This window comes from Pithys albifrons, chromosome Z (genome assembly GCF_047495875.1).
Source record: "Pithys albifrons albifrons isolate INPA30051 chromosome Z, PitAlb_v1, whole genome shotgun sequence".
In the NCBI taxonomy this organism is placed as follows: Eukaryota; Metazoa; Chordata; class Aves; order Passeriformes; family Thamnophilidae; genus Pithys; species Pithys albifrons.
Window position 1 is genome coordinate 19,478,415 of NC_092497.1, and position 17,609 is coordinate 19,496,023.

General features: G+C 42.4%; 1 protein-coding gene across 2 annotated transcripts in view; it reads left to right on the top strand.

Annotated features, from left to right (window-relative positions):
- The first annotated feature begins 372 nt into the window (after nt 1-372).
- Nucleotides 373-17,609, top strand: part of MAP3K1 (mitogen-activated protein kinase kinase kinase 1) — a 57,248-nt gene continuing 40,011 nt past the window's right edge. The window contains exon 1 of one of the 2 annotated variants that reach the window (XM_071580581.1): nt 373-617. Coding sequence is in view for 1 of the 2 variants with exons in the window: in XM_071580579.1 (XP_071436680.1) it covers nt 1,263-1,741 (479 nt within the window). In the remaining variant the exon portion in view is untranslated. Of the gene's footprint in view, nt 618-1,231; nt 1,742-17,609 lie in introns of those variants that run through there. The other variant, XM_071580579.1, reaches the window with a different exon arrangement.

Genomic DNA, 17,609 nt, shown 5'->3' on the forward strand with positions numbered 1-17,609 from the left:
CTTCTGTTAGGAGGTGCTTTTCACTCAGATAAAAGCAGTGATCCCACTAAAGTGACCATACTAATAATCATTGTTGAATTGCTTAGATAATGTTACACTTGGATGCCTATCAAATTCTGAAAAATAAACCAAAGATACTCAGCTGAAGTTCTTTAAACTGTGTGACTTCTACTGTATCCACACACTCCTAAAACAACCTTGCATGCATAGCAAGATTTAGTTTTGCTTTCCTCATCTGAGACCAAAAATCAAATCCACCCCATTGCAGTCGAGTGGGAATTCAGGCCAAGAGAAAATTTTACTTGAACCTCCCCAAGGTTCTGGTCATGTGATGTCTCCTGCCTTTCTTCTCTCTCTCAGTCTCTCGGGAAACAGCCGCGGCGGTACGTGTGTGTGTCAGGCTAAAATCTGATCTAGATGTGCATACCTGCACGCCCATGGAGTCGGGTGTGCTCCGCCGAGACATGAGCGCGCCTCCGTCCTGACAGACATGGAGCCGTAGCTGAGCGGGGGGAAGCGGCGCCTGCCAGCCGAGGGCAGCCCGGAGAAGGACGCGCGAATGCTCCGGGCAAGGATGTGCATTTAATTTCGTACTAACTCCGGAGAGGGACGAGCAGGTGAGCTGGGGTACATTACTGCGGCAATTACCAGGCTGCAGCGCATCGAGGCACCGCGGGCGCTCCTCTCCTCCTGGAGCCCTGGAGGCGTCCCGGGAAGTTACGGGGGGGGGGGAGGGGGGGGGGGTAACGTACGAGGTGGGGCGCGATCCCACCTCCAGGAAAGGCTTCCGCGGGACTCACACGGCGGAGCCCTGCCCGCACGGACGGACGGACGAACGAACTGGGGCCGCTCTCCCGCACGTGGGAAGGGCCGCGAGGGGGCGGGCACGCGCTCCCCGCTTGGCGCCTCCACCGCCTCCCGGGCCCGGCCTGCTCGCCTGCCTGCCTGCCTGCTCGGACGGGCGGGCGGGCGGACGGACGGACGGACGGACGGACTGACAGACAGCCCATCCCGGCCGCGGCGTTGCGAGGGGCGGCGCGCGCGCGCTCCGTGCCCCCGCCGACACCTGCGTGGGGGCGGGCGGGGCGCGGCCCCGCGGCGGCACCTTCGGGCGGCAGCCCCGCCCCCGCCGCCCCTGCCGCCAATCGGCGCCCGCCGCCCGCCCCCGCCCTACGCCGTTTGCGCAGGGAGCGCCGCTTGCGCAGCGCCGCCGCCGCGGCCGCTCCCGGTGTTCGGGAGCCCGATGTGACCCGCCACAGAAAATGGCGGCGGCGGCGGGGGATCGCGCCTCGTCATCGGGATTATCCGCGGGCGGCGGCGCGGAGGCGGCCGCCGCCGCCGCCACCTGCGGGAGCCTGAAGGGCGGCGCGGTGGCGGGGAGCGTCGCCGGGAGTGGCGGGGGACTCCTGCGGGAGGCGGGCGGCGGCTGCCGGGAACAGCGCTCTGACTGGAGACGGAAGCAGCTGCGCAAAGTGCGGAGCGTGGAGCTGGACCGGCTGCCGGAGGCGCCCCTCTTCCTCGCCGCCGCCCCGGCCGCCTCCTCCTCTTCCTCCTCCTCCTCGCCGGAGCCCCCCGAGACGCTGCTGCTCCACTACCTGCCCGGGCCGCCGCGCTCCAGCCCCGCCAGCCCGGCTGCCTCCCCCAGCCGCTACGCCGAGCTCCTGGAGCCGCTGCCGGCGGGGAGCCCGGCGGGGACGGACGCCGCCGCCGAGCGAAGGATGGAGCCGTCCCCCACCGCGAGGTGAGGGGCGCCGGGGGCTGCAGGGGCGGCGGCGGTGACAGCGGTGGGGCCGCTCCCGCGGGCAGGGCTCGGCGCGGGCTGTGCCCCCGTTCCCCCGCGGGCCGGCGGCGGATGCGGGGGCGGCGGGAGCTGCCGCGGGGCTCAGCGCTGGGGCGCGGCGGACGGAGCTCGCCCGCCGCCTGCCTTCGCAGGGCACTTGGTACGGGGGTGCGGAAGGGGCGGCCGGGCCGGGCCGGACTGGGCTGCCCCGCCGGTCGCCCGCAGCTGTCAGCGGCGCTGCGCGGGACCGGAGCCGCGGGGGCGGCCCGTGTGTCTGCGGGGCGCCCCTGTGTTTGACTTCTGCCGGAGTCCCGAAAGGCTCTGAAGGGCGAGCTCGAGGCGGCGGCGGCTCGGGGCCGGATGTGTCAGCAGCCATTGGGGCGCGGTGGGGCCGCGCTGCCTGCCCCGGGCTCGGGCGGCGGCGGTGCCCCTGCTCGGGGCTCCCCGGCCGCTGCCCTGCAGTTCGCTGCAACGCTGAGTAATCTGCCCTGAGGTTTCGTTGCTTTTTTTAACACCCCCCCCACCCCCCTTCCCCGCCCCCCCGGAGGGGTTTCTCCGAAGTCAAATTGTAATTTGCAGCATCGCGATAGTGCAGAGCTGATTTCTTGTAGTTTTTAGAAAGGAGAGGAAGGGCTTTAAAGCATAAATGTCCTCTCTGTTTTTCCAGGAGAAAATAGTTTTATCGTGGCTTAGTGTAGGTTATACATTTCAGTGGTTTCATTCAGCGCCCTGGTGTTCAAAGCCCATATTTGCTTTCTGTACGTATTAATTGATAAGTCCATTTCATTGAAAATTGTCTGTATTAAGCCTATTTGACGTGTGCAAGTATTCAGGGTGAAACCGAGCTCATGTCTGTCGTGAAGCACTTCAAAGCACATTTTGGCTTTAACCTGTCCTGGTGGGGTCTTACTTGTGTGTGTGGGAAGGCACTGCAGTATGACTGTGTAATTTTGATGTGAGGTTGACAATTTCACATAGATTTCTTGTAAGGTTTTATCTGATGTGGATTCTGTAGTTTAAGAACTTAAAATTAACATCCAGGGACCTGTTTTGATGATGCCTTATGGTTTGGCTAATCATTTAAACCTTGTAAGAAGGAAATACAGTTCTCTTTTGGGACTTGCATGTTCCTTTTGCAGAACTTGTGTCTCATGTCAGGTAGACCTGAAGGATATTTAAAAAATGTTGACCTATCATGGGACTATTGTATTAAGAACTGTTTTCAAGACCAATGTCCTGTTCGTACATCTTCTCAGCAATTCAGAGGGATTTTGACCTGTTTCTAGGGCAAGGTAAAAATACTTGATATAATATGGTTGTGCAGATAAGAAATGGTTTGTACTTACAGCAGGATTAGCAGGAAATCATGAATGTTTTGGAGAAAGGAAATAATATATGGATTTTAGTGAGTGCCTTGCCTTTTTATAACTCTTAGCACCATCTTTGTCTCTATTGAGTAATGAAATTATAATGTCTGTATCTTGTAATATGATTGTATCCAGTTTCATGGCTTTCAAGGAGAATAAACAATTGATATCGGAACGTGTTGAAAATTAGTGAGTCTCATGGTGATAGCAAGTGGGATTTAGGCTTGACATTAGATTCTCAAGGGTCAATTTATGTTACATCACTCCTTAAACACTGCATCCATCCTTGATAGTCCCACAATAGCAGTGACAGAGCAGCTATAGAATTTTTTTCCTTTTCACATGGGCAGTTTTGCTTACTTTTAAGTACCTGTATTTGGGCAAATCAGTGTATTGAATGTCTGTACAAGTTAGAACACTTTCATGTGCTCTCTGATACTTAGAATTTTTAAAGAATATTAAGAAATCTTAGAAAACACTGAATGCCAAGTGCTTCTCTCTTTGATATTTTAGGGAGAATGCCTACTCCAAATTTATTATGAGTGCAGTTTAAAATACATGACAACCTTAATAATGGTTGTCCTTCAGAAATATTCTATAAATGCTCATGTAGAGTATCTCAGTAATTCTTTATGCTGTGTTACTAATAAACAGATGTTCGAGTACTACTTTGTCAGGCTGTATCAAGAATTTAAAACACATCTCTGCCTTTCATTTAATATTAATTGATTTATTTTAGCTGAAAGAGGCTAATTTATATGTGAATAACAGTGTATTACACATTGAAGTTGTGTATGCAGCAGTTGCCTAAAAATTTATTAAGAGGCAAAACTGAAAGGCATAATCTAAATAATGTATTATGTTCAGGTTTATATTTTGTTTTTAAATACAGGTGGATGTACTTTCCTGTAAGGCTCTTCTGCTAGTTAGAAGATACTGTGCTTGCTCCAAAGTCCCCCTATCAGTCTCTTCGGTATTACAGTTACTTTCCTTTAAATAGAATCTCTGTTTCTGTGTATGCTGGAAGATCTGCATGAGCTTCAGAATGAAACTGAGAGGGGAAATTGACTGCAGTTAAGTTATAGATGTAAATCCTCCCTGTTGTCTTTAATCTCTCAAGCATTCTGCTTGCGAGGCAGTAGAGCAAATATTTTCACTGAAAGCAGTGAAGGGTGTAAACTATCTTTTTACATCACTCTAAGAGGAAGAGGGAGTTGTTTTACTAGGAATTGCAGCTTCAGCATAAAGGACTTCAGTTTTCTTACCCCATGTATATTCTATACTGACAATATATTGATTTTCTTTGTGAAAAGATCCAAATAGTGAGTTCAGTGATAACTGCGGTATGATTTCTTGTAGCTTGAGGGAAATCCACATAGGGAAAATGCACCACCTTCTCTGCAACCTTAGCAATGTGCTTTTAAAACCCTTTTAGTGATGTTAGTGTCTGAATTTGTGTAGGTGACTTTTTACATCCCCAGGTACTAGATTAGTTTATAATGCCTCAACCATGATTTTATAAAAAAGAAAAGCAAGAACTGGTGCAGTTCTTGAGCTCTGCATGCAGTAACCATATACTGTGTGACTGGCATGAAAATTAAATCTTTGGAAATGTATGTGCTATACAGTTCAGCAGCAAAATACCCTTGGTAGGTATTTATAATGTATTTTTCTGCAGTTACTTTTTGACACCTGCTAGAGACACCAAAGACACCCTTTAAAACTTTTGTCCGTATGTATAGGTGTGTTTGTAAAAGCTCATCACTTTCATCTCTGCTAATTAATTTGTTGTAGCACCTTTGATGACTTTCAGGGAAGGACATGAATACTTTTAACAGAGCACTGGGAGTTGTAGTTGAAACGGAGGGGAGAGCACGTACAATGAAAGCACAGTGTGGCCAAGGTTCAACTTGGCAGGGGGGTTGTGTGTGTGTGTTACTGAAAGGGTAACTTTCTCCATTCACGTTGTCAAAATATAGCCAAGGTAAAAAAATATAGCTTATTATTGAACTTGGCTATTCTTAGCCAAGGTAAAATATGATTTTGTATTTATCCAAGTCTCTATAGCTGGATATGTGTAACTATTTTCTGCTCCCAGTTTGATCTGGGTACTGGTGTGAGAGAAGATTCACTTGCTCCCTCTTCTGTGCTCTGTGGCTTGAGAGCACTTTTGGAAGAGAGTCACCCTCTAGCATGTCTGATTTTTATCACTCTTAGTTATTGCAAGTGGTAGAGTTCTGCTTAAATGGTCTGATCTGGTATGGCAGTTTCTTTGTTCCTGTGCAAAGTAAATAGATTGTAACTAACTAATCTGGAGCTTTCTGTCTCATTGGATTTAGTGATACTAAAGGTTCAGTCTCCAGTGTCACTCAGTGGAGTCCAAGTACTACTCAGTGCAGTACCTGTGTGTAAACATGTGCAATTGTACCTTACCCAAAGGTCAAACATGTAGAGCACAAGATTTGAGGATCAGTTTTTCCCTTTTGTATGATGGATTTGAACTTCATAACATCTTTTAGCGCACTATCATGTTTTTTGTCGTTTGAAGTCATAGTAAAGGTAGTGGTGCAGCTGTGCAAAGATTTATGCTGCTGCAGGAGAGCATGAGGGAGGGGTGGAGTGACTCTGGGAGTGCTTCTGTTGGCTTTCACTGGCTTCCAGTATTGGTGAAACTTGGCTTAAGCATGTTTAAAACATAAATCGTACGTTGCCATGTAGCTGTTCTTTAAACAAACTTGTAAAGCTAGTTTTCAGCAGCAGTGGTGATAAGAGGGACGGATCTGGTTTGAGTTCTGAGTTTCTAATGCTAATCTCAGTGTTCTCAGAGGATTCTCTGCAGGGACCCAAGAGTCATCTTAATTTACTTTTTATCTGCTGTGCTCCCACTTAAAACTCTAGAATTACAGTTCATTCTTTTGCTTAAGGCAAAGTGGACAGAAAGCCTTTAAAAGGGCTTCATTATTTGTCTCTGTGTGACTGGGAGAATGTGGTTAAGTGGAAAGTTGCTTTCTGTTACTTCACTCCCTTTTTATCTTTACCCGGAGGCTGAGTGTATTGCCTGCAGGATGCTTCCGCTTTCCTGTCTCACCACTGTAGAAATGGAGAATCTGGGTGGTTGGTGAATTGCCCTGATTACTTTTTTCCTGTATGTTTGGAGTTTTGGGGGGTTTTTGGTATGTTTTCACTTTTTTTGTTGGTTGACAGGGTTTTGTTTTGGTTTTGTGTGTATGTGTGTTTCTTGACCTGTGGGTTATGTTTTGTCGATTTTTTTTGTTTGGATCTTTTTTGGGTGGGGAGTTGGTTGGGTTGGATTTTGGGGGTTTTGTTTGTTTTGTTGAGGTTGTTTGGGGTTTTTTTCTGCATTTGGAAGATCAGTTTTGATGGATCTTGGCTGAAAAATGTCCAGAAAAAACAGCAGCTCTATTTACTTGCAACTAAAAAATAATTTGAAGTGAGGAATTGTTAACCTTCTGTCTGGAAACTGATGAAATAATTTTCAAATTGTTTTAAGAAAAGACCATAGACACATTAATCCTTCTCTGTTTTGCTTGTAAATGTCCATTTCTTTGGTGCTGTTTAATATCTCTTGACTAATGATTTGAACGTGTTTGCAAAGTGTTTGTTTTTTCTTCAGACTTGAGTGTCATTTAGTATTCCTGTTTCTGAGATTAAGTTGGAATTTGACTCAGTCTACCTTTGTTTCGCACTGTCTCCAGGTATTTCTTTTGTGCCCCTGAAGAGTAAACTATTCAAGTAACTGATGGAAATATAATAATGTTTGTTCTCACCTCTCCTGTCCTAGTATTCTAATTTGTAGTGGAATGACTGCTAGTATGCTTATTGTGCCAGACGACTTCAGTTCTTCCCTAGTATTTCCCATCCATAGATGTCACACTGCTCTTGGTACTGCAGCTCCTTGTAACTTATACAGGGTCACTGTGGAAGGTGGGAGTAGAGTGCTGGAAAATGAGTTGTCTGCTTGACCTCACTGACATCTGACCAAATCTGACAATTTGTTTTCTGAGCTCTTTTTCATCCTCTTCTTGCTTTTGAGCAAATTGAAGTGAATTCTTGCTCAGCTGTCAGCAGTGGTGATCAAGTCCTTTGGGAGCTGGTAGTTCCCTGTCAAAGGTGTACAAATATATGTGTAATTTCACTTGTTATTTCACTGAAATACCCTCTTACACCCTGGGGTTTTTTGGATGCCCTGTATGACCATCATGCTTGTATCTCCAGGACTGCTCCTTTCAGATGCTGAAAGAGTTTGGTGTGAATATTCAAAAAGCTGAAGGAAAAAAAAACTAATTTGTGATAACAACGAAAAGAGAAACAGTTTGGGGTTTTTTTTTATACAAATGTTTCTCTTACCTCCCATTCTACTGTAAATAAAATTCCTGCAGAATTTTACTTTAGTAATTCCTTGTAGTCTTTAAAAGGGAAGCATCAAAGCTCAGAGGGTCACAGGGGCTTCCCATTGTCTTCAGGTAACATTTAGGTGCTCTTTAGAGATGTATACAAAAATGCAAGTACCTTTCAAACGGTGGTGAAACTTGCAGTGACATCCAGTTTGCAGTTCATGTAGAGTTTATTGAGCCTGTCAGATTAGTGCATTCTAGCAGGCAAATGTTTGTTTATGGGCATGGTTAAGGCAATATTCTAATTGCTTTGAATTATGACAGTACCTTAATTTCTGGTTGCTGAATATATACCTTCAAAATTCTTTTGTAGTCAGGGACAGTTTCTCAGTTTTGCTGTTCTTTTTTTTCTTTCTTTTTTTTTAACTTCTTTCATGGTTTTAGACTGTGGAGTTGCCAGGTCTGATTCCAGTATTCCTTTCAATGTTTTTCTCTTGTAGAAAGTTTTACACCAGATAAGTAACCAATGTCTTAAATGTGCCCAAAAATAAATATCTGAAACATCTGTTATTTCACTAAAGTAAGTGCCTGTATAGGAGCCTAGGCTAAGATTAAAGATTTGTTTGCTTAATGTAAGAAAATATTGCAGTTGTGGTTAGCATGGGAGCTTGCTGAGACTGTGTTAATGTGATCTTGGAAACTTGGAAAGGATCTTTGGTATCAAGGGTCTGTGTTACATACTAATTTTTTAAGATTATTTGTATCAATAAAACACAGGTGCTGGCTCCTGTATTTGTGTAAAGTTCTTATGCAGTTCAGACTTGAAATGGAAATGTGAACAACTGGTTTTAAACGGTGTGGAGCTGGATGGAATTTCTCTTAAAATTGTATTAATATGAATACGTTTATTTTTTAAAGAGTTAATTCAGTAGTAGGCAGTTAAATTCCACGCTGACACCCGATTCCGTCAGATCCCAGAAGCTGAACAGGGTCAGCCCCAGTTAGTACTTAGATGGGAGACCTCCTAGGAGTACCAGGGGCTGTAGGTTCTAGTCCTGAGGACTTCACTTGACACTGTCCAAGCTCGCTCAGCCGTGGCAAATGTACCTCAGGACTGAAACGGTGGGGCCAGTTCTGCACACGCTGAGCCTTGCCTAAAAAATTCACTGCACGGGCTGGAAGGGCACACCCACGTGGGGAGAGCCCTGCCCAAATGTGCATTCACGAAGCTGAGCCGTGATGATGAATTCAGTAGTGCATGTATGTAGGTCCAGAAAATGAGCTTTTCTATAAATTTATTGCAGTACATTTCCTGATCTCTGCAGTCAAATCGTATGCCCTTGGCTGTAGAGGAAGTGCCAGGGCTCTGGGTTTTCTGTTAGGTTTTCCATGGTAGGTGTGGAAACTGCTTTTATAATGCCCACTGAATGCAGCCAGGCTCTTCACTGTCTGCCCTGCAGGGTGGGTCCTGGTTTCTGGCAAGGTCACAATAACCAGGATAACTACCTTTCTCTTGGAACCTCCAAGGTTAGGTCAAGGATCTTGTGCACTGGTACGTTCTGCTCCACACAGCTTTGTTCACACCTTCTTCAAACATATTGCTAAAATTATCTGGGAGTTGCAGTTTGTCCCTGGACAAGAATTTACTCGGAGGTGCAACTTACCCTTCCCAGAGGCTCTTGGGAGGAAGAGCAGGGGGAGATGGAGAAGAGGTCTTAAAGATGCGGAGATTGTTCTCTGTATTTGGTTTAAGCCAATATTACAGGAGGGGGAGGAGAAGCTCCCACCCCAGCCTTGCAGTCAGGAAGGCATGAAAGGAAACTCCTTAAGCTGTGCAGGGCTCTGGCACAGAGAAGTGCAGACGGTCTGGGTTGTCATTTTAGAAATGCTTTGTGCCAGACTGATACAGAAAAGATTGAATTACTTACTAGTTTGGTTTCTCTCACTGTGAAGGTTGGCACACAGACGGACAGAGCTGAGTGTCTTTTTTTGTGGGAAGAAGGCACATAATAAATTAATAAATATTTTCAATTAAAATAAGAAGTCCTCTATTCACGGTTGTAAGGTGCTTTCTTGTCAGGATATGTTCAGTATTGTAAACCAACATACACTGGTATGGTCAGTAAGCTGAGTGAGGGGAGATACTGGTTAGCAAAGTATTCGACTTGGGTGATTTGTGTCTGACCATTGCATTTGGCTTTGCTGCAAGCCAGCATCCTCTGCGCAGACTGGTTGCTGTTATCACTCATTTCTGCTGTGTTGCTGGTAATGAAGGATTCAATTCTGTAAAAGAAAGCTATTCCCTTGTATAGATACTTCAGAGCTAGCTGGGTCCAAGTTGACTGTCTTAGGAATAGAAAACATTGGGAAAAGGTTTAGAAAGCACCAGAATAGTAATACAAACAAATGTGAAGTATTACTTTGTACATCAGATGCTTCATCATTTTAGCCAAAAGGAGTTTCTCAGTCTGAGCACTTTGTCCTTCACAGAAGGAGAGAAGTAAGGGTTTTCACACTGACTTCTAAACTCTTCCACAAATCCTCTTTCTTTTCTCCAGTGGAAGCTGGACTTCCTTTTCTGAAGAAAAAAATATTGTTGGTAGGGTTTGAGGTAGAAGTTGCCTATGACTGTCCATGAGAAAGGGCTTGATGGCATCTCATTCAAATGTTTTCTGTCCGTACCAAATATATCTATGTCAATAACTTTCCTTGACTGTTGCTCTTGGGGATACTCTATAGAATAACAGTTTACTAATAATGTCACAAATCTGGCATTTCTCAGAAAAGTAGTGTCTTTAACAAGTCTTTCCCTAATTTCTATAATTCATGATAATAAACTAATGATACTGTTTACTGTTCATCTTTCTAAGCTCATTTGAAGTAGAATTTTACTTGATCTTGAAGTTACTTATTTTGAAAATTTCCAAGTATAGTTTTGTTCTTTAAAAAGTTAAGTGTACATATGGTAAGAGGAATTGTGCTGCTGCATTGTCAGGTTTGTCTTTAAAATGTGTGGTTAAGTTTGAGCGTGTTCAGGTACGATGGTAAGCCATCTTGTCGTGGTAAATGTGCTGAAGTATTTAATTCCCATTAATATCTCAGCAGATAATTAGCGTGCTCCACTGTTTGCTTGTTCTGACCTGCTCTGAGCTGTATGTTTGTGGCAATGTTTTACAGCTCTGCTACTTAGGAGTGAAGCCAACTGGAGAAGGACAAATGCTTTGGCATTTTGAAATCAGCTATGTATGAATTGTATTCCTTTATTTTAAAATTGACTGCAAATGAGAATATAGGTCCAGTGCCAGGGCAAGCCACTTGTAGACTCTGGGAATCAAGGCTGCAGGGGAGAGCACAGCCAGAACTTTTAGACTTTTGGCTTCCTTTCAGCCCACAGGATGGACTGCAGAGGAGGCTAGCAAGGGGAATTAATAGGAAATCTGCCAGCTTGTCTAACATGAAGACAAAGGTCCATAGGAGCTCCATCAAAATAGGCCTTTCACATTTTCTTAATTGATAAATAATTTTTTGAAAGTATTTCTTTCTAGGAAGCAGCTTAGCTGTATGCATTAGTGTTTCCACTGCATTTAAAGTACTTTCATGTGCAAAAGTGGTTGAGACCTAAATAGCTGCAGATTGTTGGGATTAAGAAAAATGCAGGTTTTAATCTTGTGAGTGAGCCTCTAGTAAAAACCTCGTGCAATGATGGAGCCCTATAGGCTTTATTGATATTCTTTGTGAGCAAGTATTCACTTCTTGTGAATCTGTCCTATTTATGGTATTGGTACCTTAGCCTGAAATACAGTAAAGTGTATCGCTAAGTAGGTGGAACTAGTCTGGGTTTTTTCAAAACATAAATCCCAATTTGAACTAAAATCAGGACACAGATTACCACTGTGCCCATCTCGGAGTTAGATGTGAGTCTGTCAGGGTTCTGGGGAAGGTTTCACAGCTCATCAGCTCTGTGAAGGAGTTGGCAGCAGGATGGACTATTGAAAGACCTGTCATACTCACAGTAACTAGAAAAGTTCTGTGCATCTTCTGGCCCTCAGCTGCATTAAAGTTTTTATGTAACTTGTAAAGTTAGTAAGCTGGACTGTGTCTGATGCTTCAGGTGGCAGAGGCCTCTAGAACTTGGCAGGGAAAAAGAAGGGTGCAATATCTGGTAGTGTGGTGTGTGCTACAAACTGCATGACCTCTTGGCTCCAACAGACTATCTACATAGAAATGTGTGTTTCATTGTTCACATTTGTTTAGTGCACTGAAGTTGCTTCTGCCTGGGCCATGCTGCTACTGTTTTGGTGCATACATATTTATTAAATGTCTAAAAATGGTGAGTTCTTGCCATGAATGAAACCCTTATTCAGAGCATATAATGGTAAAAGTGGTCAAAAGTAACAATATAATTGTTTCTTTAATGTATCTAGGATCTTTAACTATCAATAACTCTATTTAAGAAGTCATAAGATTTTGAAGAATTAGTTTGCTTCATCCAGTTAACTGGAAAATAATTCTGCTCTGTTCCATTAATGTTTGTAAGGGGAAAGACTGCTGAATAAATTTACCTTCTCTGGTTACCACTGGTACAAAACATACATCAAGTTTCTCTGGTTGTAGAGCCAGAAGTGCTACACATCTCTCTAATTTGCACAAGTCATAAGTGGGTAAACTGAATAGGGACAAAGCCTAAACCAGATGGAGGGCTAATTTATGCAGTTGTAGCATTTTCAGATGTGTGAAATCTTATCTGTGTGAAAGAGCTCAACTGGTTGTACTAGTTAGTACCAGCTGTGTTCTGTCTCCCCTCTGTGGGGAGAACACACCTTGTGTTAAGGGAGCTGATGCCTTAAGAAGGGTGGACTCTTTTTCTGTAAGTAATGTCAATCTCTGGGCCAGAAGACACCATTGCCTCCAGATTTCAGAATACTTTCTTAGTGCAGCAAACATGATGACAAATAAATTTATGATTTGGTGTAGGTAAAAATTAGGCATATGGATTTTACCCTAAAGACGTTTTTTAAACTACTAGATTTTGCTTGAAACCACAAATAATTAGTGCATAAGCTTAAATGCAGTCAATTTTTTTTCATTTTTATTGGGTAAGATTTTGACATTTTTTCAGTAAGTCTGTCCAATCTGCTCAAGTTTCTTTATAATCACTTTTGGAAAATAAAAATTAAAACCCAATTATGTAGAACTTAGTCTTTTCCCCCTGGAAATTCGTTTTAGAGAACCAACATCTCACTTTCTCTTCTGAAGGCCCAGTGTGTGCTTTGCTGCATTTCTGAAGCTTATTGTGACAAGGTCTGCATTTTGATACCTAAAAGGAAATAGGAAATGAGACAATATGGGTCTAGCACTGTTACTCCCTTTCCATGTTCCAATAAATGGCATGTTTTTGTAACTGGTAGGAGATAAAACTGGCTCTCACAAGGGAAGTGGTTACTGTAGCTGGTTTTTACCATGGTGACTTTTGATAAGGATTTGTTGCATTACTCTACACTTATTTACAGTTGCTAAAATAATCTGTAGTTACAGGATTTAAAATTACTAACCCTTTCAGTTTAACTGCATTGGTACTTCAGTAGTTGAGAGTGGGCAGCCAGGGAATAACTGAGAACTCTGCCTTTCTATATTCACCCAGCAGCTTCTTTCCAACTTTGTGTAAATGCATGACTGGCTGGGTAATGCTTAACCCAGACATACTAAGCAAGTAGATAGGAAGGCTTGCTTCTGAAAGTATTGGCATTCCATGTTGACAGTGTTCAGAGTGATGGTTTGTGGCCTGTGTCTGAGTGTTCTTGGAGAATTTGTTGTTACAAATATGGCTGAATCTGACTGTGCAAGTGCGTTTTGGTTTTCCAGGATAGGATTATGTAACAGTGTGTTCTTCCCTGGTCCTGGGCTGCAATTAGCCTTGTTCCAGCTACACTTCAAAGGCATGTCTTGCTTTTGATATCTGCATGGACCTGGGGCTCTGTCAGCCTTTGCCTGTTACAGGTCCCTGACATTTTAATGTAGCAATTAATTCAATGAGTGGCATTGGTCTTCAGTTTTCTAGTTCACAGCCAGGTCACTCCAGTACCTAGTATAAGATTAACTTGTTGAGAAAAGTATTTCTATAAACAGTCCATTAGTAAGTCACAAGGTCATGACTTGTTTCACATGCAGACTTTCCCCCAACTGGTGTGTCCTGGAAACTGGTTTTTATTTCTTGGCTTTTATGTAAGTATTGTGGTTTCATAGTCATTTGAAAAGCACTTGCATACCTGTTTAAAGAAGTGAGACTCCCTTCCCAGTTACTGTTCATTATTTGAGAGGTTACTCCTATTACACAAGTTTTTGTGGTAAGAAGTAAAATGGGTCTGACATCTCCAGGGGTTACAAATATTAGTTTAATCTTTGAATATTTTATTAAAATTGGGTAAGTTTTCTGTGTGTAAAAGAAAATGCTTTATTATTATTCTCTTTTTCTTATATATTTGTCTTGTGAAGGTCTTTCAGAATAGTGTTCTTTTGGTTGTAAAATGAGCATATTGCCAATGTGTTTCATTGATGTTGGTTAATTTTGTAAGACTTCTGATCATGCATTGATTTGTTGTAAGATTCCTATTATAATCTCTTAATGTGTGGCAATGCCATTAATCTGGAGCACCTTCTAGAGTTACAAGAGGTGAGGATTTTTTTTCCCCACTCTTTTTGTTCTTTTAAAGTAAAACTTCGACTGAATAGCAAATTAAAGAAAATTAAATTTGATTATAAGTTTGTAATAATCAAATTCTGGGGTAGATTTCTTGCTATGTCGTGTAAGCAAGTTGTTTTAACTAAGGTTGAAAGTCCGTTTAGAAGAGTCATAACACAGTGGGATAGTCACAAGCGGAGCAGTGGAGCCGCTGTGCTGCTCAGACTGCACAGTAATCACGGTGTTAATTTGCTGCTGTTTTATCATTTCGTATGCAGAATCACTGCTGATGAGTTTCTTGGGAGCACTTCAGGGAACTCAGATTCAGTTGTTATTACTGACTTCTTTTGGGTGAAAGATGTTTCCTCTGTAACAAGGGGGAAAATTTACCTTAAGTTGGTTCAGTGAAATCTTGGGGTCTTATTTCACATATTTTTATGTTTCTCATTACTATCACTGCTTCAAGTTACAGTCCGAGTTTGCGTTTTGTGTTTTTTCTGTTTAAATGTGTTGCTCAAAGAAACAACACTGTAATTTAGGTTACTCCTGATTTTTGTGTAGATTCTGGTTTTAAATCCTCAAACATACTGTGCAAGTGTGGACAACTTAAAACTTAGTGATTTCACTTATGATTGTTTCTGCAAAAGCCACTCATAAAACTTGGAGGAAAGCTTTATGAAGGCAGATGTGACAATCTGCTCTTTCCAAATAAGAATTAATGTTCTTGAATATAATTAGCTCTCCATTTTTCTTTCGCTGAATTGTGAGTAAGACATCTATGGCTGCTGGCAAATAAATGAAGTCAGATTAACATTTGTAGATTGGTCCAATGAATCCAATTACAAAGAGTGAGTGACTAAGAATGTGCTTCAGAAGGAATTTCGAGGGTAAAAAGGACAGCAAAGATAAAATACTCTTTTGGGCTGTGCAATTTAGATTTTTACATTATGAAAATAATTGTGTGTACAGACAATTACAGAAATCAGTTCTATGTGAGTTGTGCTTCATCAAATCAAAAATGGATTAAGTGAGCTGGGGCTCACCTGTGCCTTAAATACGTGCTGGTACTTGAACAGGCTCAGAAACCATACTGAAACTTCCAACTAGCAAATTCTTCCCTTTTTTTTTTTAAATATCCAGTTGGATTCTCATTCATTAAAGTCACATTCTTATGGTCGTGTATTGCTGCTTTCTAGATTGTTGTACTTCTGTCTGAGTGCTCATGAGAAATGAAACCTCACTCTCATTACTCAAGTTTCTTTTAAAATTCACTTAATATTTCTGAATTTCTCTTGTTCGTATTTGGTTGGTTTGTTTCCTGGAGAATGCATCTTCTTTTTTCTTTACTGTCCCCTCTTTGACTAGAATTGTTTAAGCAGAGGATGAAGGTTGGATTTTAAATACAGCTGAAATACAGAATTAGTTGCTTCAATGTGAAGCCTAAATTTGGTAACAGCTTTGGGAGGCTTGGCATTTTTTAAAAAATGAAATTGATCCCATGGATACTTTCGTATGAATTGGGAAGCTTTTTAAATGTGAAGGCAGGGAGGGGAGCAGTCCAGGAATGCAATCACTTTTAGTCTTGCACCTTCTTCAGAAGTGCAATACCCTTTTTCTCAAAGCTGACAGTGGGAACAAAGTAACAGAGGAGTATTTTTATCAGCCAGTTTGCTCAAAGTGATGTGGTTTATTTTGACTTGTTAACGATTGACTGCACAATGTGAAATGTTATTTGCCTTATTACTTTCAAGTTGGAAGTAAAGAATTTTCCAAGAATAATGGAAAAAATTCACTTTTCTCAAAATGCATGTCTTGCTTGGGGTGCTTTTTGTTAAGTGTCTATGATGAGAAACTATTAGATGACTTTCACCCACCAGTTTGTACCAGGAAGTTTTGGTGGTTCTTTTTTTTAAGGTCATCATTTTAATGGACCAGACTTTGTTGTTGCATGAAGAAATGATAAGATGGTTTTTGAACAGAAAGAGAAGATTCAGTCAATGTTAGTTGATCCTTCCCTTTGAAGACTGAAATAAAATGAACTGGAAAAGCTCTGGAAACCAGATTAAGACACACTTGAAAGCACAGATTCAATTACTGCCTTTCTAATTTCAGGGCATTGTGGTGGTCAAAACTACTGGAGATTTCATGAGAAATGGGTAATAAATTGGAGTAAAAACTTGCTGAAGGCATATAAGCAATAGTTTCAGAAATTCCTGTTAACACTATGGTGCAGAAGGAGTATCTCAGCTGGTGAATTAGTGCTGTGAAGAAACTGAAGAACTCTTGTAGGTTAGTGCCAAAGTGAAATGATGACATTTGCAAACCATCAGGTTATTGGACCTTTTGTAAAACAAGGTGATTTCTCAGTCAGTCTCCAGACTTGTAGTCTGTGTTGGTAGAGGTTTGTGTCTGCCAGTGGGATGTGGAGAGGAAGAGTTGAGTCTTGGCTTTACTGAAACTCTGTAGCAGGATCAGCGTTGTCATTGAGTGCATCTTCTTCTGGGTTTGCCTTTGTCGGTGTTTCAGGTATTTTCCACTTGTTGTTCTTCACAGCACTAAGAAGTTGAGAGAAAATCAGGAAAATTGCTCTTGTAATTAGGTTCTGTACTAGATTTTGAAGATGGGTTGGTGATTCTGGCTTTTTACCTAAAAGCTCAGACATCCATGAAATGCTAATTTAAATAAAGTTGTTCTTGTAGGTGCAAATTAGATAGATGACTTCCAAACATAATATTTTTAAAATAAAGTGCATATGTTTTCTTATTGACACCTATGTTTGAGTCTAAATGTTTTTAGTAGTGTTTACTCCCAAGGAGGCCCTCAAAAGTGCTTACACACTTGGATACCGACATTGATACAGTATATGTCTAATACCTTTTGGTCGTATGGTGACAACTTAGCTGTGTGTTTCACACTAGAAGCTGTGCTTTTAATGATCAGATGAACTTGTGAAGGGGTGCACAGTGGGATATCATCATTTGCTCATACTTGTACTAACTGGTAGGATATATGAAATAAGCAGAGGGAGTCAGACAAAGATAACTGTTCCTCCCTGGCACCACGGCCCCAACTCCCAGACACTCTAGTGGCACTCCTGCATTGTGTTTTAAATTATACATACACATTTTTGCTTATTGTTCTCGTATATTTGTGTGCTCCTGCCCTTCATAAGGGAACAAAACTATAGATAAGTCAATTGAGTAGGATAAAATAAAAACCCCAGATAACTAACTGGCTTCACAATTGATCATAATTTTGTTTGTGACACATCAAGTCATGGGCTAGATTTCATTACCTGCTTTCTTCTTGATAAGAACGTTGCTTTTAAATTAATGCTGTTAAATAATTGTGAACAATTCTCTTTGCTTATCTGGTCCTGGACGGTGGAAAGAGTATGATATGTTGTCCTATGGGTAAGGGATATCCAT